Consider the following 22,060-nt stretch of genomic DNA (forward strand, 5'->3'; position numbering starts at 1 on the left):
TTTCTACCAAATATCCATCAACCGTCATAAATATTCCCTCTATAATGTACATCAAGGAGTCCCTCTCAGACACAAGCAACAATACTCCCTCAAAAACCAAACAAAAATTCTGCACAATATAGATCAGACCACTTCTCCCTAAACCCAATCACCATGCCAATGACCAAAAAGCATAGAGACATTACATTGGACACACCACAATCAAACCGGGCATAATAGATTACTACATCACAGCGACCCGAAAATAGGGCAGGTCAATCCTTCCAACCAAGCTCATGCTGCAAGCCAGATGGTACAGTGAAATTTATAATATGGTATATGTAGGGATACCATGGTAAATTGGGAGGCCCATGACCTCTATAACTATATCTGCATACTCAAGCCACCAAACTGTATTAATTCTAGATCTCTACCTTTTTGTTTAAGAGGCAATCTTTCTACATTTGGGCCTTGCATTGCTATCTGTTAGGATCTGATAACATGACAAAAAGCTCTTCATCATTCATGGTTCCCGTTTCTAACCCTAGTTGTAAGGGAGTCTTACCTTCTCTATCAGTGGCTCTTGGATTGGCTCCCCTGCAAACAAACATGGAGAAGTCATGTACATGGTGTAATTAAAGTGTCATTCAAAGCTATACAACCATGACATGGGGTCAAGATATGACGTCAACCCTCAAGTAACAAGCCTCATTTTGAAAGGGAAATGAAAATAATCAAAGCTATACAACCATGACATGGGGTCAATATATGACGTCAATCCTCAAGTAACAAGCCTCATTTTGAAAGGGAAATGAAAATAATCAAAGCTATACAACCATGACATGGGGTCAAGATATGACGTCAATCCTCAAGTAACAAGCCTCATTTTGAAAGGGAAATGAAAATAATCAATATAAGAATGAATCACAGTAACCCCCCCCCCCCCCCCTGCTCTCTCTCTCTCTCTCTCTCTCTCTCTCTCTAACTTAATGTGCAAACACAAATAAATTTGCTGACATGCTTCCCCTGGAGTGTATGAGGAAATTACATCAGGAGGAAATTATCATTGGAGCAAGTTTGTGCTATACTGACATCGGCTCTTAAGAAATCTGTCATTTCCTGTGATATAATAAAAACTACCCCACTTCTTATAAAGAAAATCTTAAAACTTCTCATATACATCTCGGGTGCAACCATGAATGACAACTTACTTGAAGAAAACTACTTTAAACTGAAGGATGATATGCGATAAGAAGCTTCCAAAATGAAATGTGTTTGTGAGTGTGTGTCCGCAGGTGGGTGGGTGTGTGTCCGCGGATGTGGGGGCGTTTGTGTGTGTATGAACTAGCAAAAGTAGGTCAAGATAAAAGTATTAACAGTGGAAGGAAAACAAGAGTATGGAATAACAACCTTGAGAGTAGCAGTTTTGCAAACATATTCCTTCCCTTGAGGAGGCAATGGTGAAGTGGGGTCCACCCCTTCCAATCCTGAACATTCACTTGAGCACCATACTGCAATAGAAGCTCGATCATGCCAATGTCTGCATTTTGGCAAGCCAAATGAAGCAAGCTGCAGCCCTCTAAACCTTGCTCAACCTCGCAGACATATTCCTTGCTTGTTCCCACTGAGTCTGAGTCCTTTATTCTATCATTCCCCACAAACAAACAGTGACTATTGTCATCGGGAACTAAGCCCTGTTGCTCATGCAAATGCATTGCTCTTGCTAGGGTAATCGATGAGTTTAATGGTGCCAGACCCCTAACAGCATTTACAAAGGCACCTGAATCTACAATGAGGCGGTAAACTGTTTGTTTGTCATTGGCATGAACGCTATCCCACATCTGCTGAGCCATGTGAGGCATATGCTGATCTGTGATGGCCTTACGAACAAACATTTTTTCTGCATACTGAAAATGGAGGCAAAATCTTAGAAAACTGGGGCACATCTGTAAATGGTACTCGAGAGGGAAATATAGCATAAATACCCATATGAATCTCTCTCTCTCTCTCTCTCTATCTCCACATCTGTAAATGGTACTAGAGAGGGAAATATAGCATAAATACCCATATGAATCTCTCTATCTCTCTATCTCTCTCTCTCTCAGAAACAGTTATTACTACAAGAATGGACGTAGTGAGAAAAGATATAATGACTTATGGTCTAACTGAGGATATGGCCCTCAATAAAACAGAATGGCAGAATAAGATTTGTGTAGCCAACCCCGAATAGCTAGGATAAGGCTCAAATGATGATGATGACGTTGATGATTTATACAAATAATTAATAAATATATTTATGTTCATGAAATTTAGTTGCATAACAATACAATTTAATCCGCAACTTTCCCCTGGGTAAGAAAAAATAGGCTAAACACATAAGACGTTTCTTCATTACATACCTTTGCATGAATGAATTTTTCCTTTACTGAAATGGAATCCGTATGATGGGGTTTGCTGAGAGTCCGGTGAGGTCTTTTCTCTATCCTACCAAAACTGCATCACATATTACAACAAAATGACATCAGGATTTCCAGTTTTCCACCATGCCACATAGGCAATATTGTAAATATGCTAAGCAAGGATTCTGAACATAATATTTATAGAATACAATATCATCATATTCTGATCTCTTACCTCGTAGGGGTTCCATCGCCTTTCAAATTATTTGTGGACCCCAGCAATTCCTCCCATACTGAGTTTGCAAATGCATTACCAAGTGACTGGAATAAATTTATCACAGAAGACTCCCACACCTTAACATCAAGCGTCAAAGACCTTACCTACACATGAAGTAAATTCAATCAGCATCAGGACTTGTACATGGAAAAAATAGCATTATTATTAATGAAAAGTTAAAAGGATCTCATCTATCAAAAAAAGTATTTATTTGGATTTTAGGACATGGTGAGTCCCGCTCTCTCCACCATCTAATGTTTTATTGGATAATAACCACAGTGGATTATGAGGATAGATAAAGAACAGTGGATTATAGAATACTTTCCCAACAAATTATTCTTCTTTTAAAATGTCCTTTCCCAATAAAACTAAACAAAATAATGTAAAGAAAATTTAAGAATCTTAATAAAACAAGGTCAAGAGAACATCTCAACTTACTCCTTACCTTAGATATATGCACACCCAGATTACGATGGACTCCAGAACACTCAATGCAAAGTAAAACACCAAGGTTTAAGGATGCCCAATCTGGCTCTGGAGCACCACAATCCGCACACCTGTCATTTCCATCAACTTTCCTAAGAATTTCAAGTGGCTTCTCATGTTTTACGCTCGAACGATGCTGTTGGCCACTTCTGGAAGAGCGTTCAAGATGCCCTGTTATTAAATTCCTTTCGGAACTACACTCTTCCACAGTCGAGTGCTCAAGATCTGTAGAACTCCCAAAAGAACTACTCTCACTATTAGCACGGTGGTGTCCACTGCTCAGTGGGCTAGAAGACAGTCTCTGGAAAGAAATACAATAAATTGAAATCAGAAAGACAAAATGGTCATGATTCAGAAGAATATTGACAGCATAAGTTCCATATAATCACAAATGCTCGGTGCAACCTTTTCAGGTGACTGAGCACTCAGCAAGGAAGCAATTACTCCAGTTATCTTTTCAATCCAATCCATTTGATCCAGTGCACTCTCTGCCTGTATGGCCATAACCAAAAATGTTAAACACAGGTCAGGAAAAACTAAACATGTCTGTATAAATAAACCAAGACAATGAAAGGCGATATTATATGATTATAGCCACATGGAGTGCACAATTGAGAGCATAGAATAGCCACTCTGTACAAGCATAACTCATCAACCCCTCTGTTCCACAAGCCTTTGTTCGCCTGAGGTCCAAGATATTTGAGTTATATTTTACATCTAGGCTGCAACATCTGTGGTACTGTCGTTGTTCCAAAGACACCAAAAACTCCTAACCAAGAAACCCCAAAAAAAATAACCAAAAGGACACCCAAAACATTGCATTTCCTCCAGATATCTTACAATGAATGTTTTTAAGTTCGAATAAGATACAGCTAAATTCATGAGAGAACCAAAACTTAGTTCATGGGAACTTTCCAATATGTACCTGCAAGGTGTAATTTTTTGAAGGTGAAATAATTCTAAAGCAAAATCTCAAGTCTGACTGTTCTGCATCAACTTTAATTGTTGATGTTAGCAGGTTTACAGTATGATGTGCGACAGATTTCTCATCATGCACACCACCATGGTAATGAGAGGAAAGCCATCTGCTTAACAGTCCAGAACCACCTTCAGAGCCATGACCCCTCTGATTTGAATTTTGGCTTCCACTGCCCTAAAAGGACATAGCTCAAAATTAGCTACACAAGCAACAAAAGTCACCCAATGATACCGATCACAAAAGGAAGTTCAAAAGAAAGAGCTCATAGCCATTACTCCAGTGAATTTAGATGGCATGATATGACTTACAGATGGCCTGGACCATTGTTTGCGATAGTAGTACAGCATTCCTCGACTGTCAAGAACAAAAAACCTCCGCTTCCAGTCACCTCTCAAATTTGAGGAGCGTTTCGATAAATAACCTTGCCTAATAGTTTGAACCTGAAATGCATTATTAAATGTCTAAGCTCAGGGGTGTCATCCATAAGAAAATGAAACCAGGATAAGAGATTAGAGAAGCATCTGTAACCGAATGGACTATGATATACACAAAATCCATTGGGGTCATCACCATATAATCAAACAATGGCAGATGAGGAGAGGAAGACGGACCCATCAGAACAGGATACAAATACAATGGTGACTCTCACTTTCTGACTATCACCTTCCATCATTTCACAGGATGGTGATGAACCAAGTGGTCTATGAGTTTATGTCATAGTTCACTGGATAACATGCACATCTCCCCAGAAAATATCATGACAGAAATGTTTCTTGAATACTAGAGCACTTCATAAATGAAGATGAGCAGGCCCAAGGCTCGAAACAACCTTCCCCTTGGCAGCTGACTGCATGACTGCTTCAATCATTTTGTGTGAACTTCTACCAATGGCTTGAATACCATCACCATTAGGAGAACCCTGCGAACCATTCGAAGACCACCGACTTTCTCTATCAATCTGCCTCTTATACTCTTGCATTCTCTCTGCAAGAGCTGCCTGTTCATAATTGGATCTTTCCCTTGATTGTTGGGCATAAGTCAACACCTAAAAGCAATTATTATCAATTACATGAATGTATCGCCACAAAATATTTGCACAACACACAATGAATAGGCGGAGTACATGCATACACACTATCTACATACATATAAACTATATATAGACAGGCATGCATGCATTCATATGTGCATGATTGCGTATGTTGAAACATGCCCTCACGCAAAACTTCATTGTTTATAGATGTAATATGAATTATCTAACAGATATACGCAATATAGATGTGATTAATTACATATGCTAATTACAAGTGTAGCCATGGATACCTATAGAACCAATCAAAAGACATGCAAATATATCAAAATATACCAATCAAAAGACATGCAAATATATCAACAAAATTGGAGAAATTTTTTGGGTAATTTAAATAGGATAAATTGTACGAGGACATCTCTAAGTAACTATTTTTATCAAAGTATGATCACTTTAATTTGTTATTGTATCAAAGTAATGGATCTCATTAAGCAACTAGCAAAGTAGCTTCTGAAATAGATCTCATTGCCTCCTAGGCCCTTAATACAAAGAATATAATTGGGTCCAGTACCCATTCAAAGAAGGAAAAGAGCAAAATACAACATTCTATTGAACTAATCCTAGGCCCTTAATACAAAGAATATAATTGGGTCCAGTACCCATTCAAAGAAGGAAAAGAGCAAAATACAACATTCTATTGAACTAATCAACATACAGACAAAATGGGAAAGGTTCTGCAATAAATAACATATAATAGCTTGATAAGAAGCCGCACCATTGTTTGCAAAATCACCCGATCTAACCGCTAACCGCCCGGTTAGATCGAAACCGGCCAGTGGCCTGTTCCAGTTTTGAGTGGTTAGGGTGATCAACTGGTATGTTAAAAAAAAAAATCTCAAAAAAATGTATATAAATTCTCAAATATAAGGAATTTGATTTGTAATGCATTTTTAAATATTCTTTACATTATGGTAAAGATTAAAAATTGTTTTGGGCATTAATACTCACTTTTATATTTTCCCATCTTTTTTAGAAAATTTTAAAAATAGCCCTTGAAAAATATAAAATGGGTTTAAATCCATTTTTTTCATTAATTTTCAAATTCATTGGAATGTGTTTTGTTTTAATCATTCTTTATATGCTTTTCATATTTCAGTTGTTTTTGTATTTTTTTATTTTTTTTCAACACCTTTTTGACCGCCCGGGACTTGCTTAGTTAGAGTAGTTGAATTGGCCGGTTTACCGGTTAGGCTGGTTAAACCGCTTCCAGGCCCATGTCCGGTTAACTGCTCTGGTTTGATTCGGCATGTGCACTCTTTCACAAAGAAACCTAGTTTGGGCACAGTGTACTACAAATGACAGCCATCTAAACAATTCTTTTATCAGTGACACAGTGAACCATATTTAAAAGAATAAAAAGTGGAAACCAAATATGGTAGGTCTGACTATTTTAATGTTGAAAAGAAATAATTGCATATAAAACCACCAATTCGAGTAGCAGCACATCGTTCCTGAGTCCTTTGAATAAGATATATTCCAGTGAATAAAGCTGTTTCTAAAGAAAACATTACATAGATGCAATTCAATGCTTTGAAAATCAAAATAAGGCAAGCTACGTGATACACAAAACTACCAACTACTACAAACCTGATGGATATAGGGCTCCATCTGATGCAATAACTCATAGCCCTGTGCACAAGACAAAGAAAATTCAGGAATAATGTGACAACAAACCTATGGAGAAGCTAACCTGTGGAGAAGCTAGAGAATAACAGCAAGGAAAATATGATTATCTGACTTACTTGTTTAAAATAACGCAGATGGGCATCCATGGTTCCACTGACAGCCTCCAAGAATTCAAATCTTTTTTTTGCCTCAACATTTGAAAGAGCAGTTACCTGAATGAAGAAAGGCAGCCACCTTAAGGAAACCAAGGCACATGATGATCTACTTGGGCTAAGTATTAGATCTCATCCATGAAGACATCTTGAGCAGAAATCAGGTATTACGATTCAAGCTAATTGATGAGTGAATAAAGCCATACATACTAGATGGAAGCGGGACTGCTCAAATGATGCCCTGGCATTGTGCATTTCCTGGAATATGCCTATAACTAAATTAGAAACTCTGACAATAGAACAAATGGAAGTTCTATACTGATACAGAGATTCCAAATGACAAGAGGTAATTTACATAGTAACCTGATATGATCGTGAATTACCTCCTCTGTCACAGCAACAACATCCACCTTTGTACCTTTCTTCAGAGACAGAAACTTTTCCCTAGCCTGGTCCACATGATTATCAACATCAGAGAAACACTAAGTAGCATGTGCAATATGCTGTCCACTTGAAATAAAAATAAAAATAAAAACAATGCTAAAGATTTAGAAGAAATGAATAACACGAAAGGCATCCAAGGACAGTATAGAAACAGCATAAACCCATGGACCATACCAGTGTGCACCTAGACATACGATAAGAGAAATAAGATAAATGCAAAAAGAAAAACATATCTGATCACAAGAGCAGGAAAAGCCATATGTCATTTACGATACATTTAGGCAAGACAAAAGAATGCAGGGGGACTGTAGGGTGAAATTTTTTGCCATGGGATAAATGGTAGTGAACACATGATGTCCCAGCTTAACAGAATATCTATGTGATCATGCAATGTACATTTACATTCTTCTATGATGCATTATATCGATATGGGTACACCCTCCTTAAGTAAAAGGCCCAAAAATGGAAAACCAAATACGACTTTCTTACAAGAGAAAGGTTTTTCAAATCCTGACTCAAAAGTTATCATTTCACATAATGAAGTTATGATAACTCATAAATGACTACTGCAAGTAATGTAAGAATGTTTTGCAAGTAATGTAAGAATGTTTCCAGAGAATCAGAAGTTATCATTTCACATAATGAAGTTATGATAACTCATAAATGACTACTGCAAGTAATGTAAGAATGTTTTGCAAGTAATGTAAGAATGTTTCCAGAGAAAGAACTCCTAGTTAACAATCTTAACCCGAATTAATTAAAAGAGACCAAGAAACTCAAGTGCCAAAGGAAAGTTCTGAAAGCATACCTGATCATAAAGAAGGCTAGCCTTGTCAAATCGCTTCCTAGCTTCCTACAATACATGAAAGAAAATTCTTTCAGGTATATTGAGAATATCCAATCAGAGTGCAAGAGTTCCAAAGATATTCAATGATTAGTGATTGCATCATGACTTCTGCATTCTCTCAACAGATAACAAAAGAATAACATTAATATGAATGATAATGCATTGCCAGGTAACCTTCTGTGTGAACTGAAACTTATGGACGATAATGCACATTTGTGAATCAAGAGTAATTAACAGTTTTACAAACCCATAATATACCTTGACATCTTGCAAATCAACGTTCACAAATTGTAGCAACCTGTCATTCAGCATGTGCTCCACCTGAAAAGAAAAGGAAAAAATAAATATATCTAAAAAGCAGCAACCACATGGGGTGAATCATATTAGAGTCAAAGATGAAATAACTGAAAGAAACGAGCAGCTGTTCTTTTTTGGAAGTTAAACGTATGAAAACGCTTAATATTTTAATGCTCACCTGTTTAATAACAGTTATTTGAGGTTATCACTAGCCAGCGAATGATAGTGAAAGAGAAAGCCATAGCATAAGAATATACAAAACATTCAAAAATGTTTATTTCAGGTGACCAGGAGGTTTTCTAAGAATATAATCAATTATTTAAAAATAGTTACTTCAGGTCACTGGGGATAGCTTGTGCATTGGAAAGGCCAGGACATTCTCTAGTGAAATAATGGCATTGGCCATTTCTGAGTGTTGGACATTTCGCTCAAAGTAACCTAGAATTCCATTGATAGTAAACAACAAATAGGACAGGGCAGAGAACAAAGACATGCGTGCAATGTAGGTGGCATTAGTGCCCCAAGATGCTGGAGCCAGGAATAGCATAAGCATCAGCTCCAAATATTCTTTTTGCAACTATGCCATTTATTAATTGTACAGGAGTCATATATCCAAGGAAAAAAATAAATAAATTTTCACAATATAGATACAATAAGCATTTAATCCTAACCCAAAACTACATGTCATATCTAGCATCTACGGCTAATTCTTCCTATAATGCACAGAAAAATTCAATTACCTGGGACCGAAGAACTTCTTTGTATGTACCAATCTCTCTCAAAGCAATTGTAAATTTAGTCATAACAGGCCCTAAAGCAGCAGAACTTTATTAGTATGGCAAGACTTAACTGCTTTTTTACAAAGACAAAGATTAGTAGCAGAAACTTTAATCAACAAACATAAGCACATATCGCCATCGTCAAAGAAAAGCAAATATGAGTAACACAAGGATGTTGATGGAAAAAAGCAAATATCAGTAACACATGGATGTTAATGCAAAAAACAATGCAAGTGCAACTAATTAATTTAAGAAAAGTTTAATAGAATTTCTAAACAGAAAAACAATGGTATGAAAATGCAAAATAAGGAATAGAATGTTTAAGAAGGTTCAATATATCAGAACATCAACTAGCCTAGATGTAGAACTCTGTGACAAAATTCAATATGCACATAACTAAAATCTTTAGAGTTGATCATTGTAAGACTTACTCGGAGCATTAAAAAGGCACATTTCATTATGTTCCATGAATTAGCAGGTTCCGCAATCATTTTATTATCAAGATTGCATTACATCAGATAAGATAAACAAACATAAATATTCTAGAGACTCCTCATCAACAAAAGTCACAAACTATTGCCACAGAAGATAGGCACACTACTGCACTAGTTTTTTTGTAGGTATATTAGGTTATATTGAGGGAAAAAGATGTAAACCAAACCACCCACCCCCTCCCCCAAAAATAACAAAAAGCAAAACAAAACAAAGAAACCCTCCACACAAACATCTAAACTTATGGTCCATATACAACCCCCGAATTTTTACAAAAAAGGTCAAATAACCCCCTAATGCCTTTTGCCGCTTCTTTGCCAAATTGCCATTTTCTTTTTTGTTTATCCCCCCATTAGTCCAAATCCCTTCTCCCTGTAGTCCCATTCTCTCTCTCCCCCATTAACCTTGCCTCTTCCCCATAGATTTTTGCACCCTTCTCTCTCTGCCCCATGAGAGAGAGAGGAGTGGTTGACAGGGGGGAGAGAGAGAGAGAAGAGGGAAGGTTAATGGGGAAAGGAGGGGTGCAGATTCATGCAGAGAAGAGAGAGAAAGGGGATGGGGGGAGAGATAATGGGATTAAAAGGGGTTTGGGGGTTCTTTGACCCTTGTTTTAAAAATTGGAGGATTGGGGAGGGGGGGGGGGGGGGGGGGGGGGCAGGGGGGAAGGTGACGTCTTTTTACCTTATATTAACCCACATAAAACTGCCTGGGGTTTATGTTAATTAAATACAATCTCAATATAACAATGAAGCCACCAATCAACACCACGCCATGCATATGCCAGATACATAAGTAGCCATCAAAGCCTGGATATTATTACTACACTTTGAAACCATGTTTCAAAACTCAGCAGAGTCGACTCAGACACAGCCAAGTAATTCAGCTTCGGGATCCTGCCAAGGCGAGCTTTTTAGACAAAGTTTTGTTAAAATCACTTAAAAAACAAAAAATTTGTTACTAGATCACTAACGAATGATGTATAAATGTGTTTCTATATAGTTTTTATTTTTTATGATTATTTGTGAACTTTTCCTATTATATGCCCTAGTTTTCTATTTTTTCCCTTTTTTGGGATTTTACTTTATTGTTTCAAGCTACAAATCAAGTTTTTCCATAATCCATCTTATATATGTTTTTTTTCCATCTTTTACAGACTTTTAATGCTTTTTACTAATTTCTAATTATTTTTAACAACTTTTTAGTATGTTTTGGCAATTTTTTAGCCCGTTTTAGGCATCCTACAAGACTCAAGAGAACCACTCAGAATCACCCGAGTTACTCAGTCCGGGCAGTGACCGAGTCCCGAGTCCCGAGCTTGAGCTGAGTTTTTTACCATTGCTTTGAAATGTAGAACTGGATTAATTTCCATTGATGATCTTAAACTTTCCCTTAACTCGTTCCATGCCCAGGTAAAAAAGGGCTGGGTTGTGTTAGGTAGGCAGCCAATGTAAAATTTAGCCAGAACTTATCATCAGCCGACCCCAATTAATTGAGAAAAAGCTGTGATCATGATGATGATTAATTTACGTTGAGATGGGAAACCCATATTGAAGAACTTGAGAATGGGGCAGTGGCAGAGGTGACCATGGAAAAGGGGACAAGGTAAAACTTCAGTATTTTTTTGATGCGCACACCTACAGAAATGACAAAGTTCCAGTTTGTTATCATAAATCCCTACTCCAGAGGAAACATGAAAGAGATTGGTTTCATGTTTTCTTTCTTCTTTTATGTGTAATTATCTTGAAATAATGATCGGCGAAAGGAAACTATTACAATGACACTAACTACTTCAACGGTGCTATAGTAACAGCTCAAGACAGAATCCCACATAATCAAACCACTCCAGAAATGACAAAGTTCCAGTTTGTTATCATAAATCCCTACTCCATAGGAAACATGAAAGAGATTGGTTTCATGTTTTCTTTATTCTTTTATGTGTAATTATCTTGAAATAATGATCGGCGAAAGGAAACTATTACAATGACACTAACTACTTCAACAGTGCTATAGTAACAGCTCAAGACAGAATCCCACATAATCAAACCCCTCTAGAAGCCCCACCCATACTAGTGCACCAGCACCATTGACCTCCCTATGAACATGTTGGATTAAGATCTTCATAGGTGTAATAGTGCTTGAATGTGTTCCAAAGTCCATCACATCCATTAAGCCTCCAGAGAATAGGGGCGCATCTACTCTACCCACAGAATCATGTTGCAGCTGCCTTGCATGATGGGCGGACGGAAAGATGAGAATGTATATATACTTAGGCACCAATGTTCAACAAAGGGAAAGCGGCTGGCTAGGGGCCCAGACTGCCTAGGCGGCTACCTAGATACCTGGACAACCCTGGAATTTTTTTTTTGTTTGCGGGATGGGGGGGGTGCATTCTCTCCCTGTTATGGTTTTGATTTGTATATAAAATGAATATTAATGCCAGGCAATATGCAGTTGTATAAATAATAATAATATTAATAACATGGCTATACCTATATGCATGGGTTATTATGTAAATGTGCCACGTGTGCTTTTTTTAAGAACAGCACCCTCTCTCTCTTCTAAAAATTAAAGAAAGGTATTTTACTAAATAAAAGAAAAAAGATACTTTACTTTTTTAATGAACAAAAATTAAAGAAAATATACTTTTCTCTCTAAAATAAATGAATAGAAATACAGACAATAAAAAATCTAACAAACAATAAAAAAGCTAAAAACAATTACAGAAACTATACTTTTCTCTCTAAAATAAATGAATAGAAATACAAACAATAAAAAATCTCTCTCTATAGACCTAATTCTCTCTCACTAAATAAAATAAAACAAAATTAAGGAGGTGGCACCAGGCGGGCGCCTTTAACAAGTCTGCCTAGACACCCTCCACCCCCGCAAAAAAACCCCAGGCCATGCCTAGGTAGTTTGAGAAACAGGCCGCCTAGGGGGTCAAGCGACCAAAGTTTTGGACATTGTTAGGCACCAGGGAGAGCTCTAGTTTCTGCCTCCACCACAGATACTCCTTAACTCCACCAAATCTCATCCCTTGTTAAACCCCATATCCCGATGTAACCAGGCTACCAACAGAGCTCCAATCAAAACCGACCCTCAGCATATGTTTCATGAATACCTCACATCCAAGATACGACATTTGGGAATTTCACAACCCATGATTCTGTCCATGTATGCATTAAATACCCTACTCTCACAGTACTAAACTCTCCCACATAACTAGTGCCCAAAATCATGCGCATCTCAATGTTCCCTCCCATTAACACTCACACTGCCCCTGCTTGTCCAAAGATTATACCCTTTCTCTCCCAAAATACTCCCCTAAAAGATAACAATTAGATCACACCTCATGAGAAAGCCGCCCCACTCTCAAAGGGGAGCCTAAAGACCATGAAGCAGTAAGAATCTGAAGAAGTTTAGCAACTTAATAATGCCAAACAAACCTAAGAAATAATATCTTATTTTGCTTAATAACACAGAACAGGCTAAAAGAAGATCTACTGGATTAAAAAAAGTAAAACTACTCATATGCAACATAACTCTATGCCTCCAATGATTTTGAAGCAAAGAAACAGATGAAAGGATCCCCGGTGTAATGCTGCAATCAAAGCTATGAAGCACGAAAGTAGTCAAATTTGGCCCCCTAGGACATTTGCTTACCATTCTGTAACCTTCACCTTAGTTACAGTTGACTGAACCTTGTACTAGGGTAGTGATTCTTATTCTCAAAACACAAGTCCTCGGTGACCTCCAGGCAAGTTTAAATGGAAATCATCTCCTCGCCCATTATTTTCCTGCTCCACTCTCACTCATGCTCCCTAATTGCACTCGCTCAATTTTCGATTAGCGACCCTCACATGCCAATCCAAAACAAAGAGAGAGGCATGCAAGTCAAACCATCAATGGATTGCAGAAAAACAAGTCAAACAAGGAAAGCAGTCAAGTCAAGTGACGAGCAGGAATCAATACAATTTCAAAACTTCATATAACCATCCTATTCTCTAGAAAACCCAACCTACTATTTGCCAATAACACTAAGCAATTTGCACGAAGATAACAGACTAGTAATGACACACGATGGAGAAAACAAATTATTTTTCTTCTGACAGTTGACATGTGGAGAATAGTGACTAATCCAATGAAACAGTCACAAAATATATCAATATTCACCCGAATATGAATTGTGACAAGAAAATATTAAAATAAAGAAAAGGTTTAGCCACTTCAATAAAACATATAGATAAAAACATGGCAAGAGGGGAATGAAATCCTATTAATTTAAAGACACAAACCTCCAAAAGCTACACTAATTGGATCATTATGACCTCCCCCAAACATCTCAAGAGCGCTGGCTAAAGCAATATCTCCATCATATGCTTCTCCAAGGCCTTCCCTGCAAGTCAAAGAAACATTAAAATGCATGAAGGAAATTGAAGCATGAGAAAAATAACAGGGACAAGTAAAGAACAAGGTCATTAAGACTGGACCAGACTGGCTGGGTGAAAAATAAAGGGATGAGAACAAGGTTATGAAGACCGGAGCAGACCGGCCAGACCGAAAAGCAGTGAACGAGAGTGGTCCTACCGGTCCAGACCAGGGGTCCCAAACCAGCACACCATTGAACAGGTGAATCAGCAGGTTCATGGGCTCAAAATGACCAAAAACTCTTTTCTTTTTCATTTTTTAATCAGTTTATGTAATTTTTGGGTGCTCTTTTGTCATTTCGACTTTGCTTAGGGTGTTTGCCCTTTTTAGGTGCTCTTTCGTCATTTTGACTTTGCTTAAGGGTGTTTGCCCTTTTAATATTTGTAAGGGTTTGAGGGTTTAAATGACTCTTTTATGGCATGTTTGTCTTGTAGAAGAGGGGGCTGCCAAAGCGCCTCTTCCACAAATAATGGAAGCGGCAGCTTCAATGGTTTACCACGGAAGGGGCGGCTTCCTGAAAACATTGTTTTCAGGGAATGTGGAAGTTGTAGCTTCCAATCCAGTGTAACAAACACAGAGGGGAAGCCGCATCTTCTGATAGCCAAGGCTACTGTGGCTTCCATCAAAGAAACATGCTCTTAGAGAGAGAAAACTACTTTGATGATTCACTCCCTCTCTCCACACACATAGCCACATACAAACATACTTGAAAACCCCCCAAATCGCAAAAACTCTGGCAACTTTAGGAGGGGATCCATTATGGCAATCAATCTGCCCTGTTTCCAGTCCCAAGTGAGTTCATTACATTCTTTGTTTTATATTTAGAAAAACTAGAAGAAATCTGAATTTTAGGGTTTTTGTAAAAAATATTTTCTTTTTTGCGAATCAATGAAATATGTTGTTTCTTTCTTGTATTCAACATAACAGTTGTTGCATTAACAGTTTAATGTTGTAGCTTTTTGCTTATGTGCATTTTTGTCCAATAAACATTAGATTTTTTCAGTTTTTTTTTTTTTTCTTTTATTTCTTATTTGCTTTTTTTGTTTTTTAACACATAAAGGGAAATATGGAAAATGTTGATAGACAAAAATATTCCATATTATGGATTTCGTGCAATTTCAGTTTTTTTTTTTTTTTATATGAAAACAAACTAACAATTAATTGTTGGGTACACTTGGATGTGTACTTGTGGAGTTGTGTTGTGGTAGTGTGGAATGGTTTTTCTATAACCTCATAAATCGGATTCATGGTTCATTTTTTTATGACTTTTGGCCTTGAATTTCATTATAATTACTCAATGAATTGTGCATTTTTTTTTGAAACTGTTTGACTGTTCTATTAGTAAAGGCAAGGGAGTTATACTCAATGAATTGTGTATCCATGAACATATATGTGTTCTATTGCTCCTAATAATTTTCTAAATTTTTCCCATTTTTCAAATTTTTCCTATATTTCTGTATTTTTCGTTTTTTTTCTATTTTCCCTTTGCTATTTTTCATTTTTATTTTGACATCTGACTGATGCCCTGGTCCGGTTCAACCGATTGAACTGGACTAGTGCCCCACAGGTCCGGTCTTAATTAACATTCATAAGTACATTATCGTAAACTACAGAACATAAACATTAAAAAGAAAAGTAGCCTCCTAAATCATATCCTGATATCTAGCAAGCTCTGTGGGAAAAACTCAATGACAACCAAATTGTGAATAAATAAACAGACTTGTGCACTCGCACATGCACACATTCACATGAATGCATGTACACATGCATGGATGAGCGCGTGCACACACACTCAACGTAGACAATGTACTGGTAAGATTAAAACCAACCAGACTATAGGACTTCTGATGCTCACAAAGAACTCTTATGTAGTGGAAAACATATGAGATACCCAGAACATGCATCATTAACTGTACTCCAAATAGAGCAGGAAAAGGCTTCCTTTGATATTAGTAGGTACACATGGTTCTGGGGAGGGCCAACTCTTTGAATGAAGGTGGGTCTGTGAGAGATGCATAGGCCAGAACCTCAATAGAGCCTTGCCCTTGAGGGGCACATTAACTGACATGTATTCATTGGAACAACATAATTCAAGCAACTAATGTTCAACCACTTCAGTAAGGACTAGGGACTGAAGCTCAGTTCTAGCTGCTGCAATGCTTCCTAAGCATTGCCATGGCCCTTTCCATTGCTCTCACACTTTAGTAATTTACTCTGCATTGTAATGCTAACTTACTAAAAGACATTTGACACATTCAAAAAAAAATTATCTCCCCCATTTTCTGGATTATATTTTATTGCTAAAGATAAACTAAATATTTGATTCCAATTCTCAAGAACAGTTGACCCTATTTGACTCCAATTCTCAAGAACAGTTGACCCTATTTGACTCCAATTCTCAAGAACAGTTGACCCTATTTGACTCCAATTCTCAAGAACAGTTGACCCTATTTGACTCCAATTCTCAAGAACAGTTGACCCTATTTGACTCCAATTCTCAACAACAGTTGACCATAAAATGATTGAGTGATGCATGCTTATCCACATAGTAGGATCACTTCTTTTTTTCCTGATAGCTACACATAGCAGGATTACTGTTACAAAAGGACATAGCCAAACGCAAGAAAATTGGCATCCACAAACTGCTACAAGATCACTCATCATCATCAAAGCCTTTTCCCAACTAATTGGGATCGGCTACATGAATCTTGGTTCGCCATGCTGCTCTATGAAGGGACATACCTTCAGTGAGGCCATAATGCTACAATATCATTATAGCTATCAAAAATTATACCTATAAAAAATTTGAAATATAGAGCAATAAAACAATGGAAATTATAAACAACCATTATGAAATAGAGCATAAAAACTTATGAAACAGTGGATAAATGTTCAAATCATTATCACTCAAGACTTCCTCATAATAACATACCATAAAAACAATACCATGACTCTTTCAAAAGTCTAAATAAACACGCACGCAACAATTTGTCATTTAAAATGCCTAGCAGAAGTATTGACTGACACTTTGCTCTAAAGCATAAAATACCAAAAAACAGACTGGAGCAGGCAAGATGAATAAGGACATCAACTTGAGAATTGAGCAACTGCACATACGTATATTTTCGACATCCTTTATAAAACTTTAAGCTCCTCTCCCTTAGAGACTCTGCACTTTCTTCTAATGATTGGATCTGTTCCATCAAGAACAACACAAGTTAATTAGATGTTCAGTGAACATGAGATAAATCAGAAGAAACAAACATGAGGTATGTTTCAGTGCGGTGTCATATCAAGAAAAAAAACGAGTAAAATCAAACGCTAAGTCCAAAAAATCCAACATGGAAACAATAAGCTCTGAACTTCTTCAGTAATGCCAATCCAATAGGGTTCAAAGTGAAGCACCAGCCATCAGTCACCTCTCAATATAATTTAATTTAGGAATGATGCCAAGAGTTAAGTAAACAATAAAGGTGAAATGCTGTATTTTGAACAATAGAAAGCTAAAAGGGAGCATACATCAAGCTGATACAACTACACGCCAAAGAAGAAAGGACACACCTAACAATCAGATTGGAGTGCCTAACCTGATTCACCTCCCAATGCCCATGGGAAATACTGCACATGTTACTAAAAACTTGCACTCAACTAGTAGAAATTCCACTTCTCAGACCTAATACTTTCACCAATAAGAAGCCATTCATCAAACGTATTTGTATCTCTAGCTAAAATATAAAGTTTGCAGTCCAAATGCCCTCATATGTACAAAATTAAAACCCTAGCAAGAAATCCAACTTATTGCATTAAGAGATCAATGAAACATTGTTATCCAAAAAAAAAAAAAGAAACACAGTTACTCTTTAACACAAGGAAAGGAAAGAGTAATCAAGACAAAGCAAAACCAGCACTCAAAGCAACCACATCTAATAGCCTTAAAAAGACCAGCAAGTCCTTTTTGACAAAGTCTCACAAAGAAGAGAATAATCAAACTTTTAACATCCAAAAAATTCCCCCAATCCAGCAGGCTCATGTTATCAATTCACCAAACATCAATTCAAAGTTAAAAATCGCACAGCATACACTGACACAATATTGACTTTCAAAAAGATTATCCAAAATTTCCCTTATGGCTCGTGAGGTAGCTCACAACCGTAAAAGTAGCGGGACTCCACCTCTTAAGATTTCGGCTATTTCCTTCTTGAAATGGAATGAAATTACCAAGTAACCCCAGATAGGACCATCGCACAACCAAATTAGTGGTCCTCCATGCCAAGGTGTCATTGCTGGTCTTTCGACATCAATGTCTCTCCAAATAAATCACCCAACAAATTATCTAGAAACTTGATCTTTATCTCCCACTATTACAAATCTTTCAGCTTCTCTTGACATCATCCAAAACCTTCCTTCCCCGCTTCCTTCCCATAACCATTCTCTAGAAACATCTACATAGGATTTTAGCATGCTAACTTAGATGGGGTCAAAGTCCCGCTACTGAAAATGAAGCCAGCCTACACTCAACTATCTTCTCCCAGCTTTAGTCCACTCTCCCCATGCCTCAATCTTCAGCCCTACTGAACGAGTGCCTCCACGTATCTTTTTAGCCTTCAGACACTTAGTCAACTCTTAGGAAACAATATCCACCTCCATCATCTTTCCAGTCTTTCTATTTCTACTTTTAAACCTGATTAGGCTGTGTACTATACTGATGGGCAGGTCACAAAATTTATGTGGTTAATTACCATGGCAAAAATTAAATATAGAATAGAGCACACTTGTGAATTGTGCTGGAGTACAAGTAATTATGCTTGGAAGAATGCCCCTATGCCGCTAAGGCTATAAATAAACCCCTCCAATGTGAGGGACCTCCACAATGATATATGCTAATGCATAGGCAAGAATGACAAACTCCAAATGTTCGAATTGTGTTAGATTAGAATGTTGTGGATCATCTCCTCGATTTTTTCTCTTTTTTGAAAACAAAAAGTTGCACAAACAGATGGGACTCTGTCGTTTCCCAATGTCTTTATGTCTCCAGTTAGGTCCTTGAATTGTGACCCAGGAAATAGAGGAACCAATGCGACTTTACAGTTACCAGTTTCCCTTTACTCAATACATATGAAAGAATAAGAGAACTGCAGCTCTTGTTTTGGATCAAGGTCATTCTACGAGGCGCAATAAGATATGTTATTGGATCCCTGGGGTTTAATCATGGGGTTAAGAGATTCTTCAATCCGTCTAAGAATGGGGAACTTTAATCTGACAAACATGCAGATAGACATACTTCCTAACATGTACCAAATTTATAACTCCAAATATCATCCATAAATTTTTCTTGTAAAACTATCGCACAACGAACTCATAAATCAACTACTGAAGCACATGAAAGCATTCAAATCTCATCTATAAGACATGGTAGTGAGTTTCCTGACAAACGATCAATATCTCAATTTAATGCATGTCTTGCAGATATCAAGAATGGATGTTCCTCATACAGAAGTCAAGAGAATACTTATAAGGTCAAAGCAAAAGAGAAAATTGAAATCACTCTTCATTCTGAGCTATGCATGGAGTTCCAAATACAGATATGCATTCAAGGTATTAAAATATACAAAGAGGATCACTGTAACTGGAAAAATATGTTGACACTCCCTCCAGGGAAACATCCAGGTTCCAAACCCAAACTGCATCAATTGCAGATAATAAAAAAATAGAAAACCATAGCAGACTAATCACAAAAGAGAAAATTGAAATCACTCTTCATTCTGAGCTATGCATGGAGTTCCAAATACAGATATGCATTCAAGGTATTAAAATATACAAAGAGGATCACTGTAACTGGAAAATTATATTGACACACTCCCTCCAGGGAAACATCCAGGTTCCAAACCCAAACTGCATCAATTACAGATAATAAAAAAATAGAAAACCATAGTAGACTAATCAAACTTTCAGTTTCCTCGAGTGGCCCAGCAATCAATAACATGAAGAAATTTTAGTTTTTTTATAATTTACATTAAACAGATATTTAGAAACAAAATAATGAGACCCCAACCTCAGGGGAAAAAAGAACAAATTTCTAAGCAAAAAGTTTCTTTACCTAAGGATTTCTAACAAAAATGAAAAGCTCCTACTAAAAATTTAGCTACTGGAATAGCAAAGGGGCAGTAAGGGAAAATAGGTTGCTGCTATAACTCAGCATTGCATGAATTAGCTATATTATATTCAAATCAATAACAGATTCAACATAGTAAAGTGCGTCACATTAGTGAATCAACAAACCTCGTCGCCACAGGAAGCCAATTGGTCCATTGATGCATAAACTCAACCAAAATAAAAATTTTGAATTTCGAGAGTAGTGGAGCAGGGTTTGGAGGGGTGGAGAGAGAAATATAGAAGCATACTTGTTTCCTGAACATGGGAGAATCGTCTAGTTTTGCAAAATGCATTTTTGCTCAGCTGTTTTTCCTCCTCTCTGTCACCGATCTTCATCAACATTACACAAAAGCCTATCCAATTTCTCTTGATACCAGCTCAATGAATGAGATCACGCCCCCTGTTTGTTTATCTCCACCATTTTAGCCACTGAGGCAACCCATGCGAGACCTAAACCACTAAGGTTCAAAATAAAAATTGAATAAATTATATTTGCCCAACCCTGAGCAAGCAGAGTGTCAGAAGCACTCCATCAACCCTCGAATAATTTATCCAGCGAGTCTAGGTCATAAATAGGCATTCCTTTTCCCCAGATCACAGAGAGAGAGAGGGATAGAGAGATAGCAGAGAGAGAGATGAGACCAGAAAAAACGAATAGAGAGAAATAAACAGGGATTTAAAGGGAAATAAGAGAGAGGGAGATATGGAAGAGAAACAAGAAGAAAATATGGAATGCAGAAGAAGACGAGTTCACAGAAGAAATGACAAAGCAATACAAAATTGGAGTTAATGCAGAAGAGGACAGGAATTTACAATGAAAATGTAGAGAGAGAGAGAAAGCGAGCGAGGGAGAAGAAACAAGAGACAAAAAGGGAAAGAAACATAGAGAAGACAGCGATTTACAGGAAAAGATAAAGGATTTTAGGGGTTTGCAAATGGAGAGAGCAAAATTTAAGGTTTTGTGGATAATTGTAGAGAGAGAAAGAGAGATGGATACACTTACAAAAGGAAAACGATGCAAAAGAAATATCTATAAAAAATTATAGCGTTTTCACAACGAGGAACAATGATCGAATGAAGGAAAGAGACGAATTTTGGGTTCCTCGAGCGATACTGATTCGTGGAGAGAGAGAGAGAGAGAAAAAATGCGTTTTGATTGAACAAATATCTGCAATTTTGTACAATGCAATCGATTGATCCAGTCCAGGCATCAGAGAGAGAGAAAAACGAGACGGATTTTAGAGAGAGAGAGAGAAGGATTTTAGAGAGAGAAAAACGAGAATGATTTGGGGTTCTCTATAATTTTTGACCTAATTTTGATCGAGTCGGGAACCTTTTTCTAGAACGTCGGAATCGCTTGGCGATATTTTCTGAGCGAGGGGGTCATCAAACCGCTAACTCCGGCGCCTCTTAGAGAGAGGGTGAGAATAGAGAGAGAGAGAGAAAACACCCTGGTAACGAGGTTAGAGAGAGAAAGTGGCAAGAGAGAGATAATGACAAGGTTTAGAGAGAGAAAAAGAGGGGAGGAAAGTGAGTAGAGAGAGAGAGGAGAGAGAGAAAGAAGATACCTCTCTCTTTTACAGGGCCACGTGGGCCCCCTCCTCTCTAACTAAAGCCAGACACTGAAATCAT

The 22,060-nt window shown here is 37.3% G+C and overlaps 1 protein-coding gene across 6 annotated transcripts; it reads right to left on the bottom strand.

Annotated features, from left to right (window-relative positions):
- SFC (ARF GTPase-activating protein) lies at nucleotides 1-21,427 on the bottom strand. 6 transcript variants are annotated; one of them, XM_011625116.3, is made up of 19 exons: nucleotides 20,677-21,427; nucleotides 17,393-17,469; nucleotides 14,143-14,243; nucleotides 9,317-9,387; nucleotides 8,538-8,600; nucleotides 8,241-8,285; nucleotides 7,372-7,437; nucleotides 7,199-7,246; nucleotides 6,953-7,048; nucleotides 6,798-6,839; nucleotides 4,950-5,165; nucleotides 4,429-4,560; nucleotides 4,067-4,294; nucleotides 3,547-3,633; nucleotides 3,101-3,442; nucleotides 2,614-2,759; nucleotides 2,379-2,472; nucleotides 1,390-1,886; nucleotides 1-576 (listed from the first exon to the last, which is right to left on the bottom strand). In XM_011625116.3, the coding sequence occupies exons 1-19, from the start codon at nucleotides 20,719-20,721 to the stop codon at nucleotides 459-461; spliced, it is 2,514 nt and encodes an 837-aa protein (XP_011623418.1). In that variant the 5' UTR covers nucleotides 20,722-21,427; the 3' UTR covers nucleotides 1-458. The 6 variants fall into 6 exon arrangements, with proteins under 6 accessions (XP_011623418.1, XP_020522909.1, XP_020522910.1 ...); XM_020667250.2 differs by having other exon boundaries at nucleotides 7,199-7,257; XM_020667251.2 differs by having other exon boundaries at nucleotides 7,352-7,437.
- Between the last annotated feature and the right edge of the window lie 633 nt (nucleotides 21,428-22,060).

Source organism: Amborella trichopoda, chromosome 6 (assembly GCF_054954075.1).
Source record: "Amborella trichopoda isolate Santa Cruz 75 chromosome 6, AtrichopodaSantaCruz75HAP2 v2.0, whole genome shotgun sequence".
NCBI lineage: Eukaryota > Viridiplantae > Streptophyta > Magnoliopsida > Amborellales > Amborellaceae > Amborella > Amborella trichopoda.

What these genes read in the sequence shown, in the direction of transcription:
- SFC (XM_011625116.3), bottom strand. Translation starts at nt 20,721, where the DNA reads ATGCATTTTGCAAAACTAGACGATTCTCCCATGTTCAGGAAACAA. An exon ending in AGCAGTCCCGCTTCCATCTA is followed by an intron (nt 7,049 to 7,198) that starts GTATGTATGGCT and finishes TTCTTCATTCAG; the next exon opens with GTAACTGCTCTTTCAAATGT. An exon ending in TGGGTGTGCATATATCTAAG is followed by an intron (nt 2,760 to 3,100) that starts GTAAGGAGTAAG and finishes CTTCATGTGTAG; the next exon opens with GTAAGGTCTTTGACGCTTGA.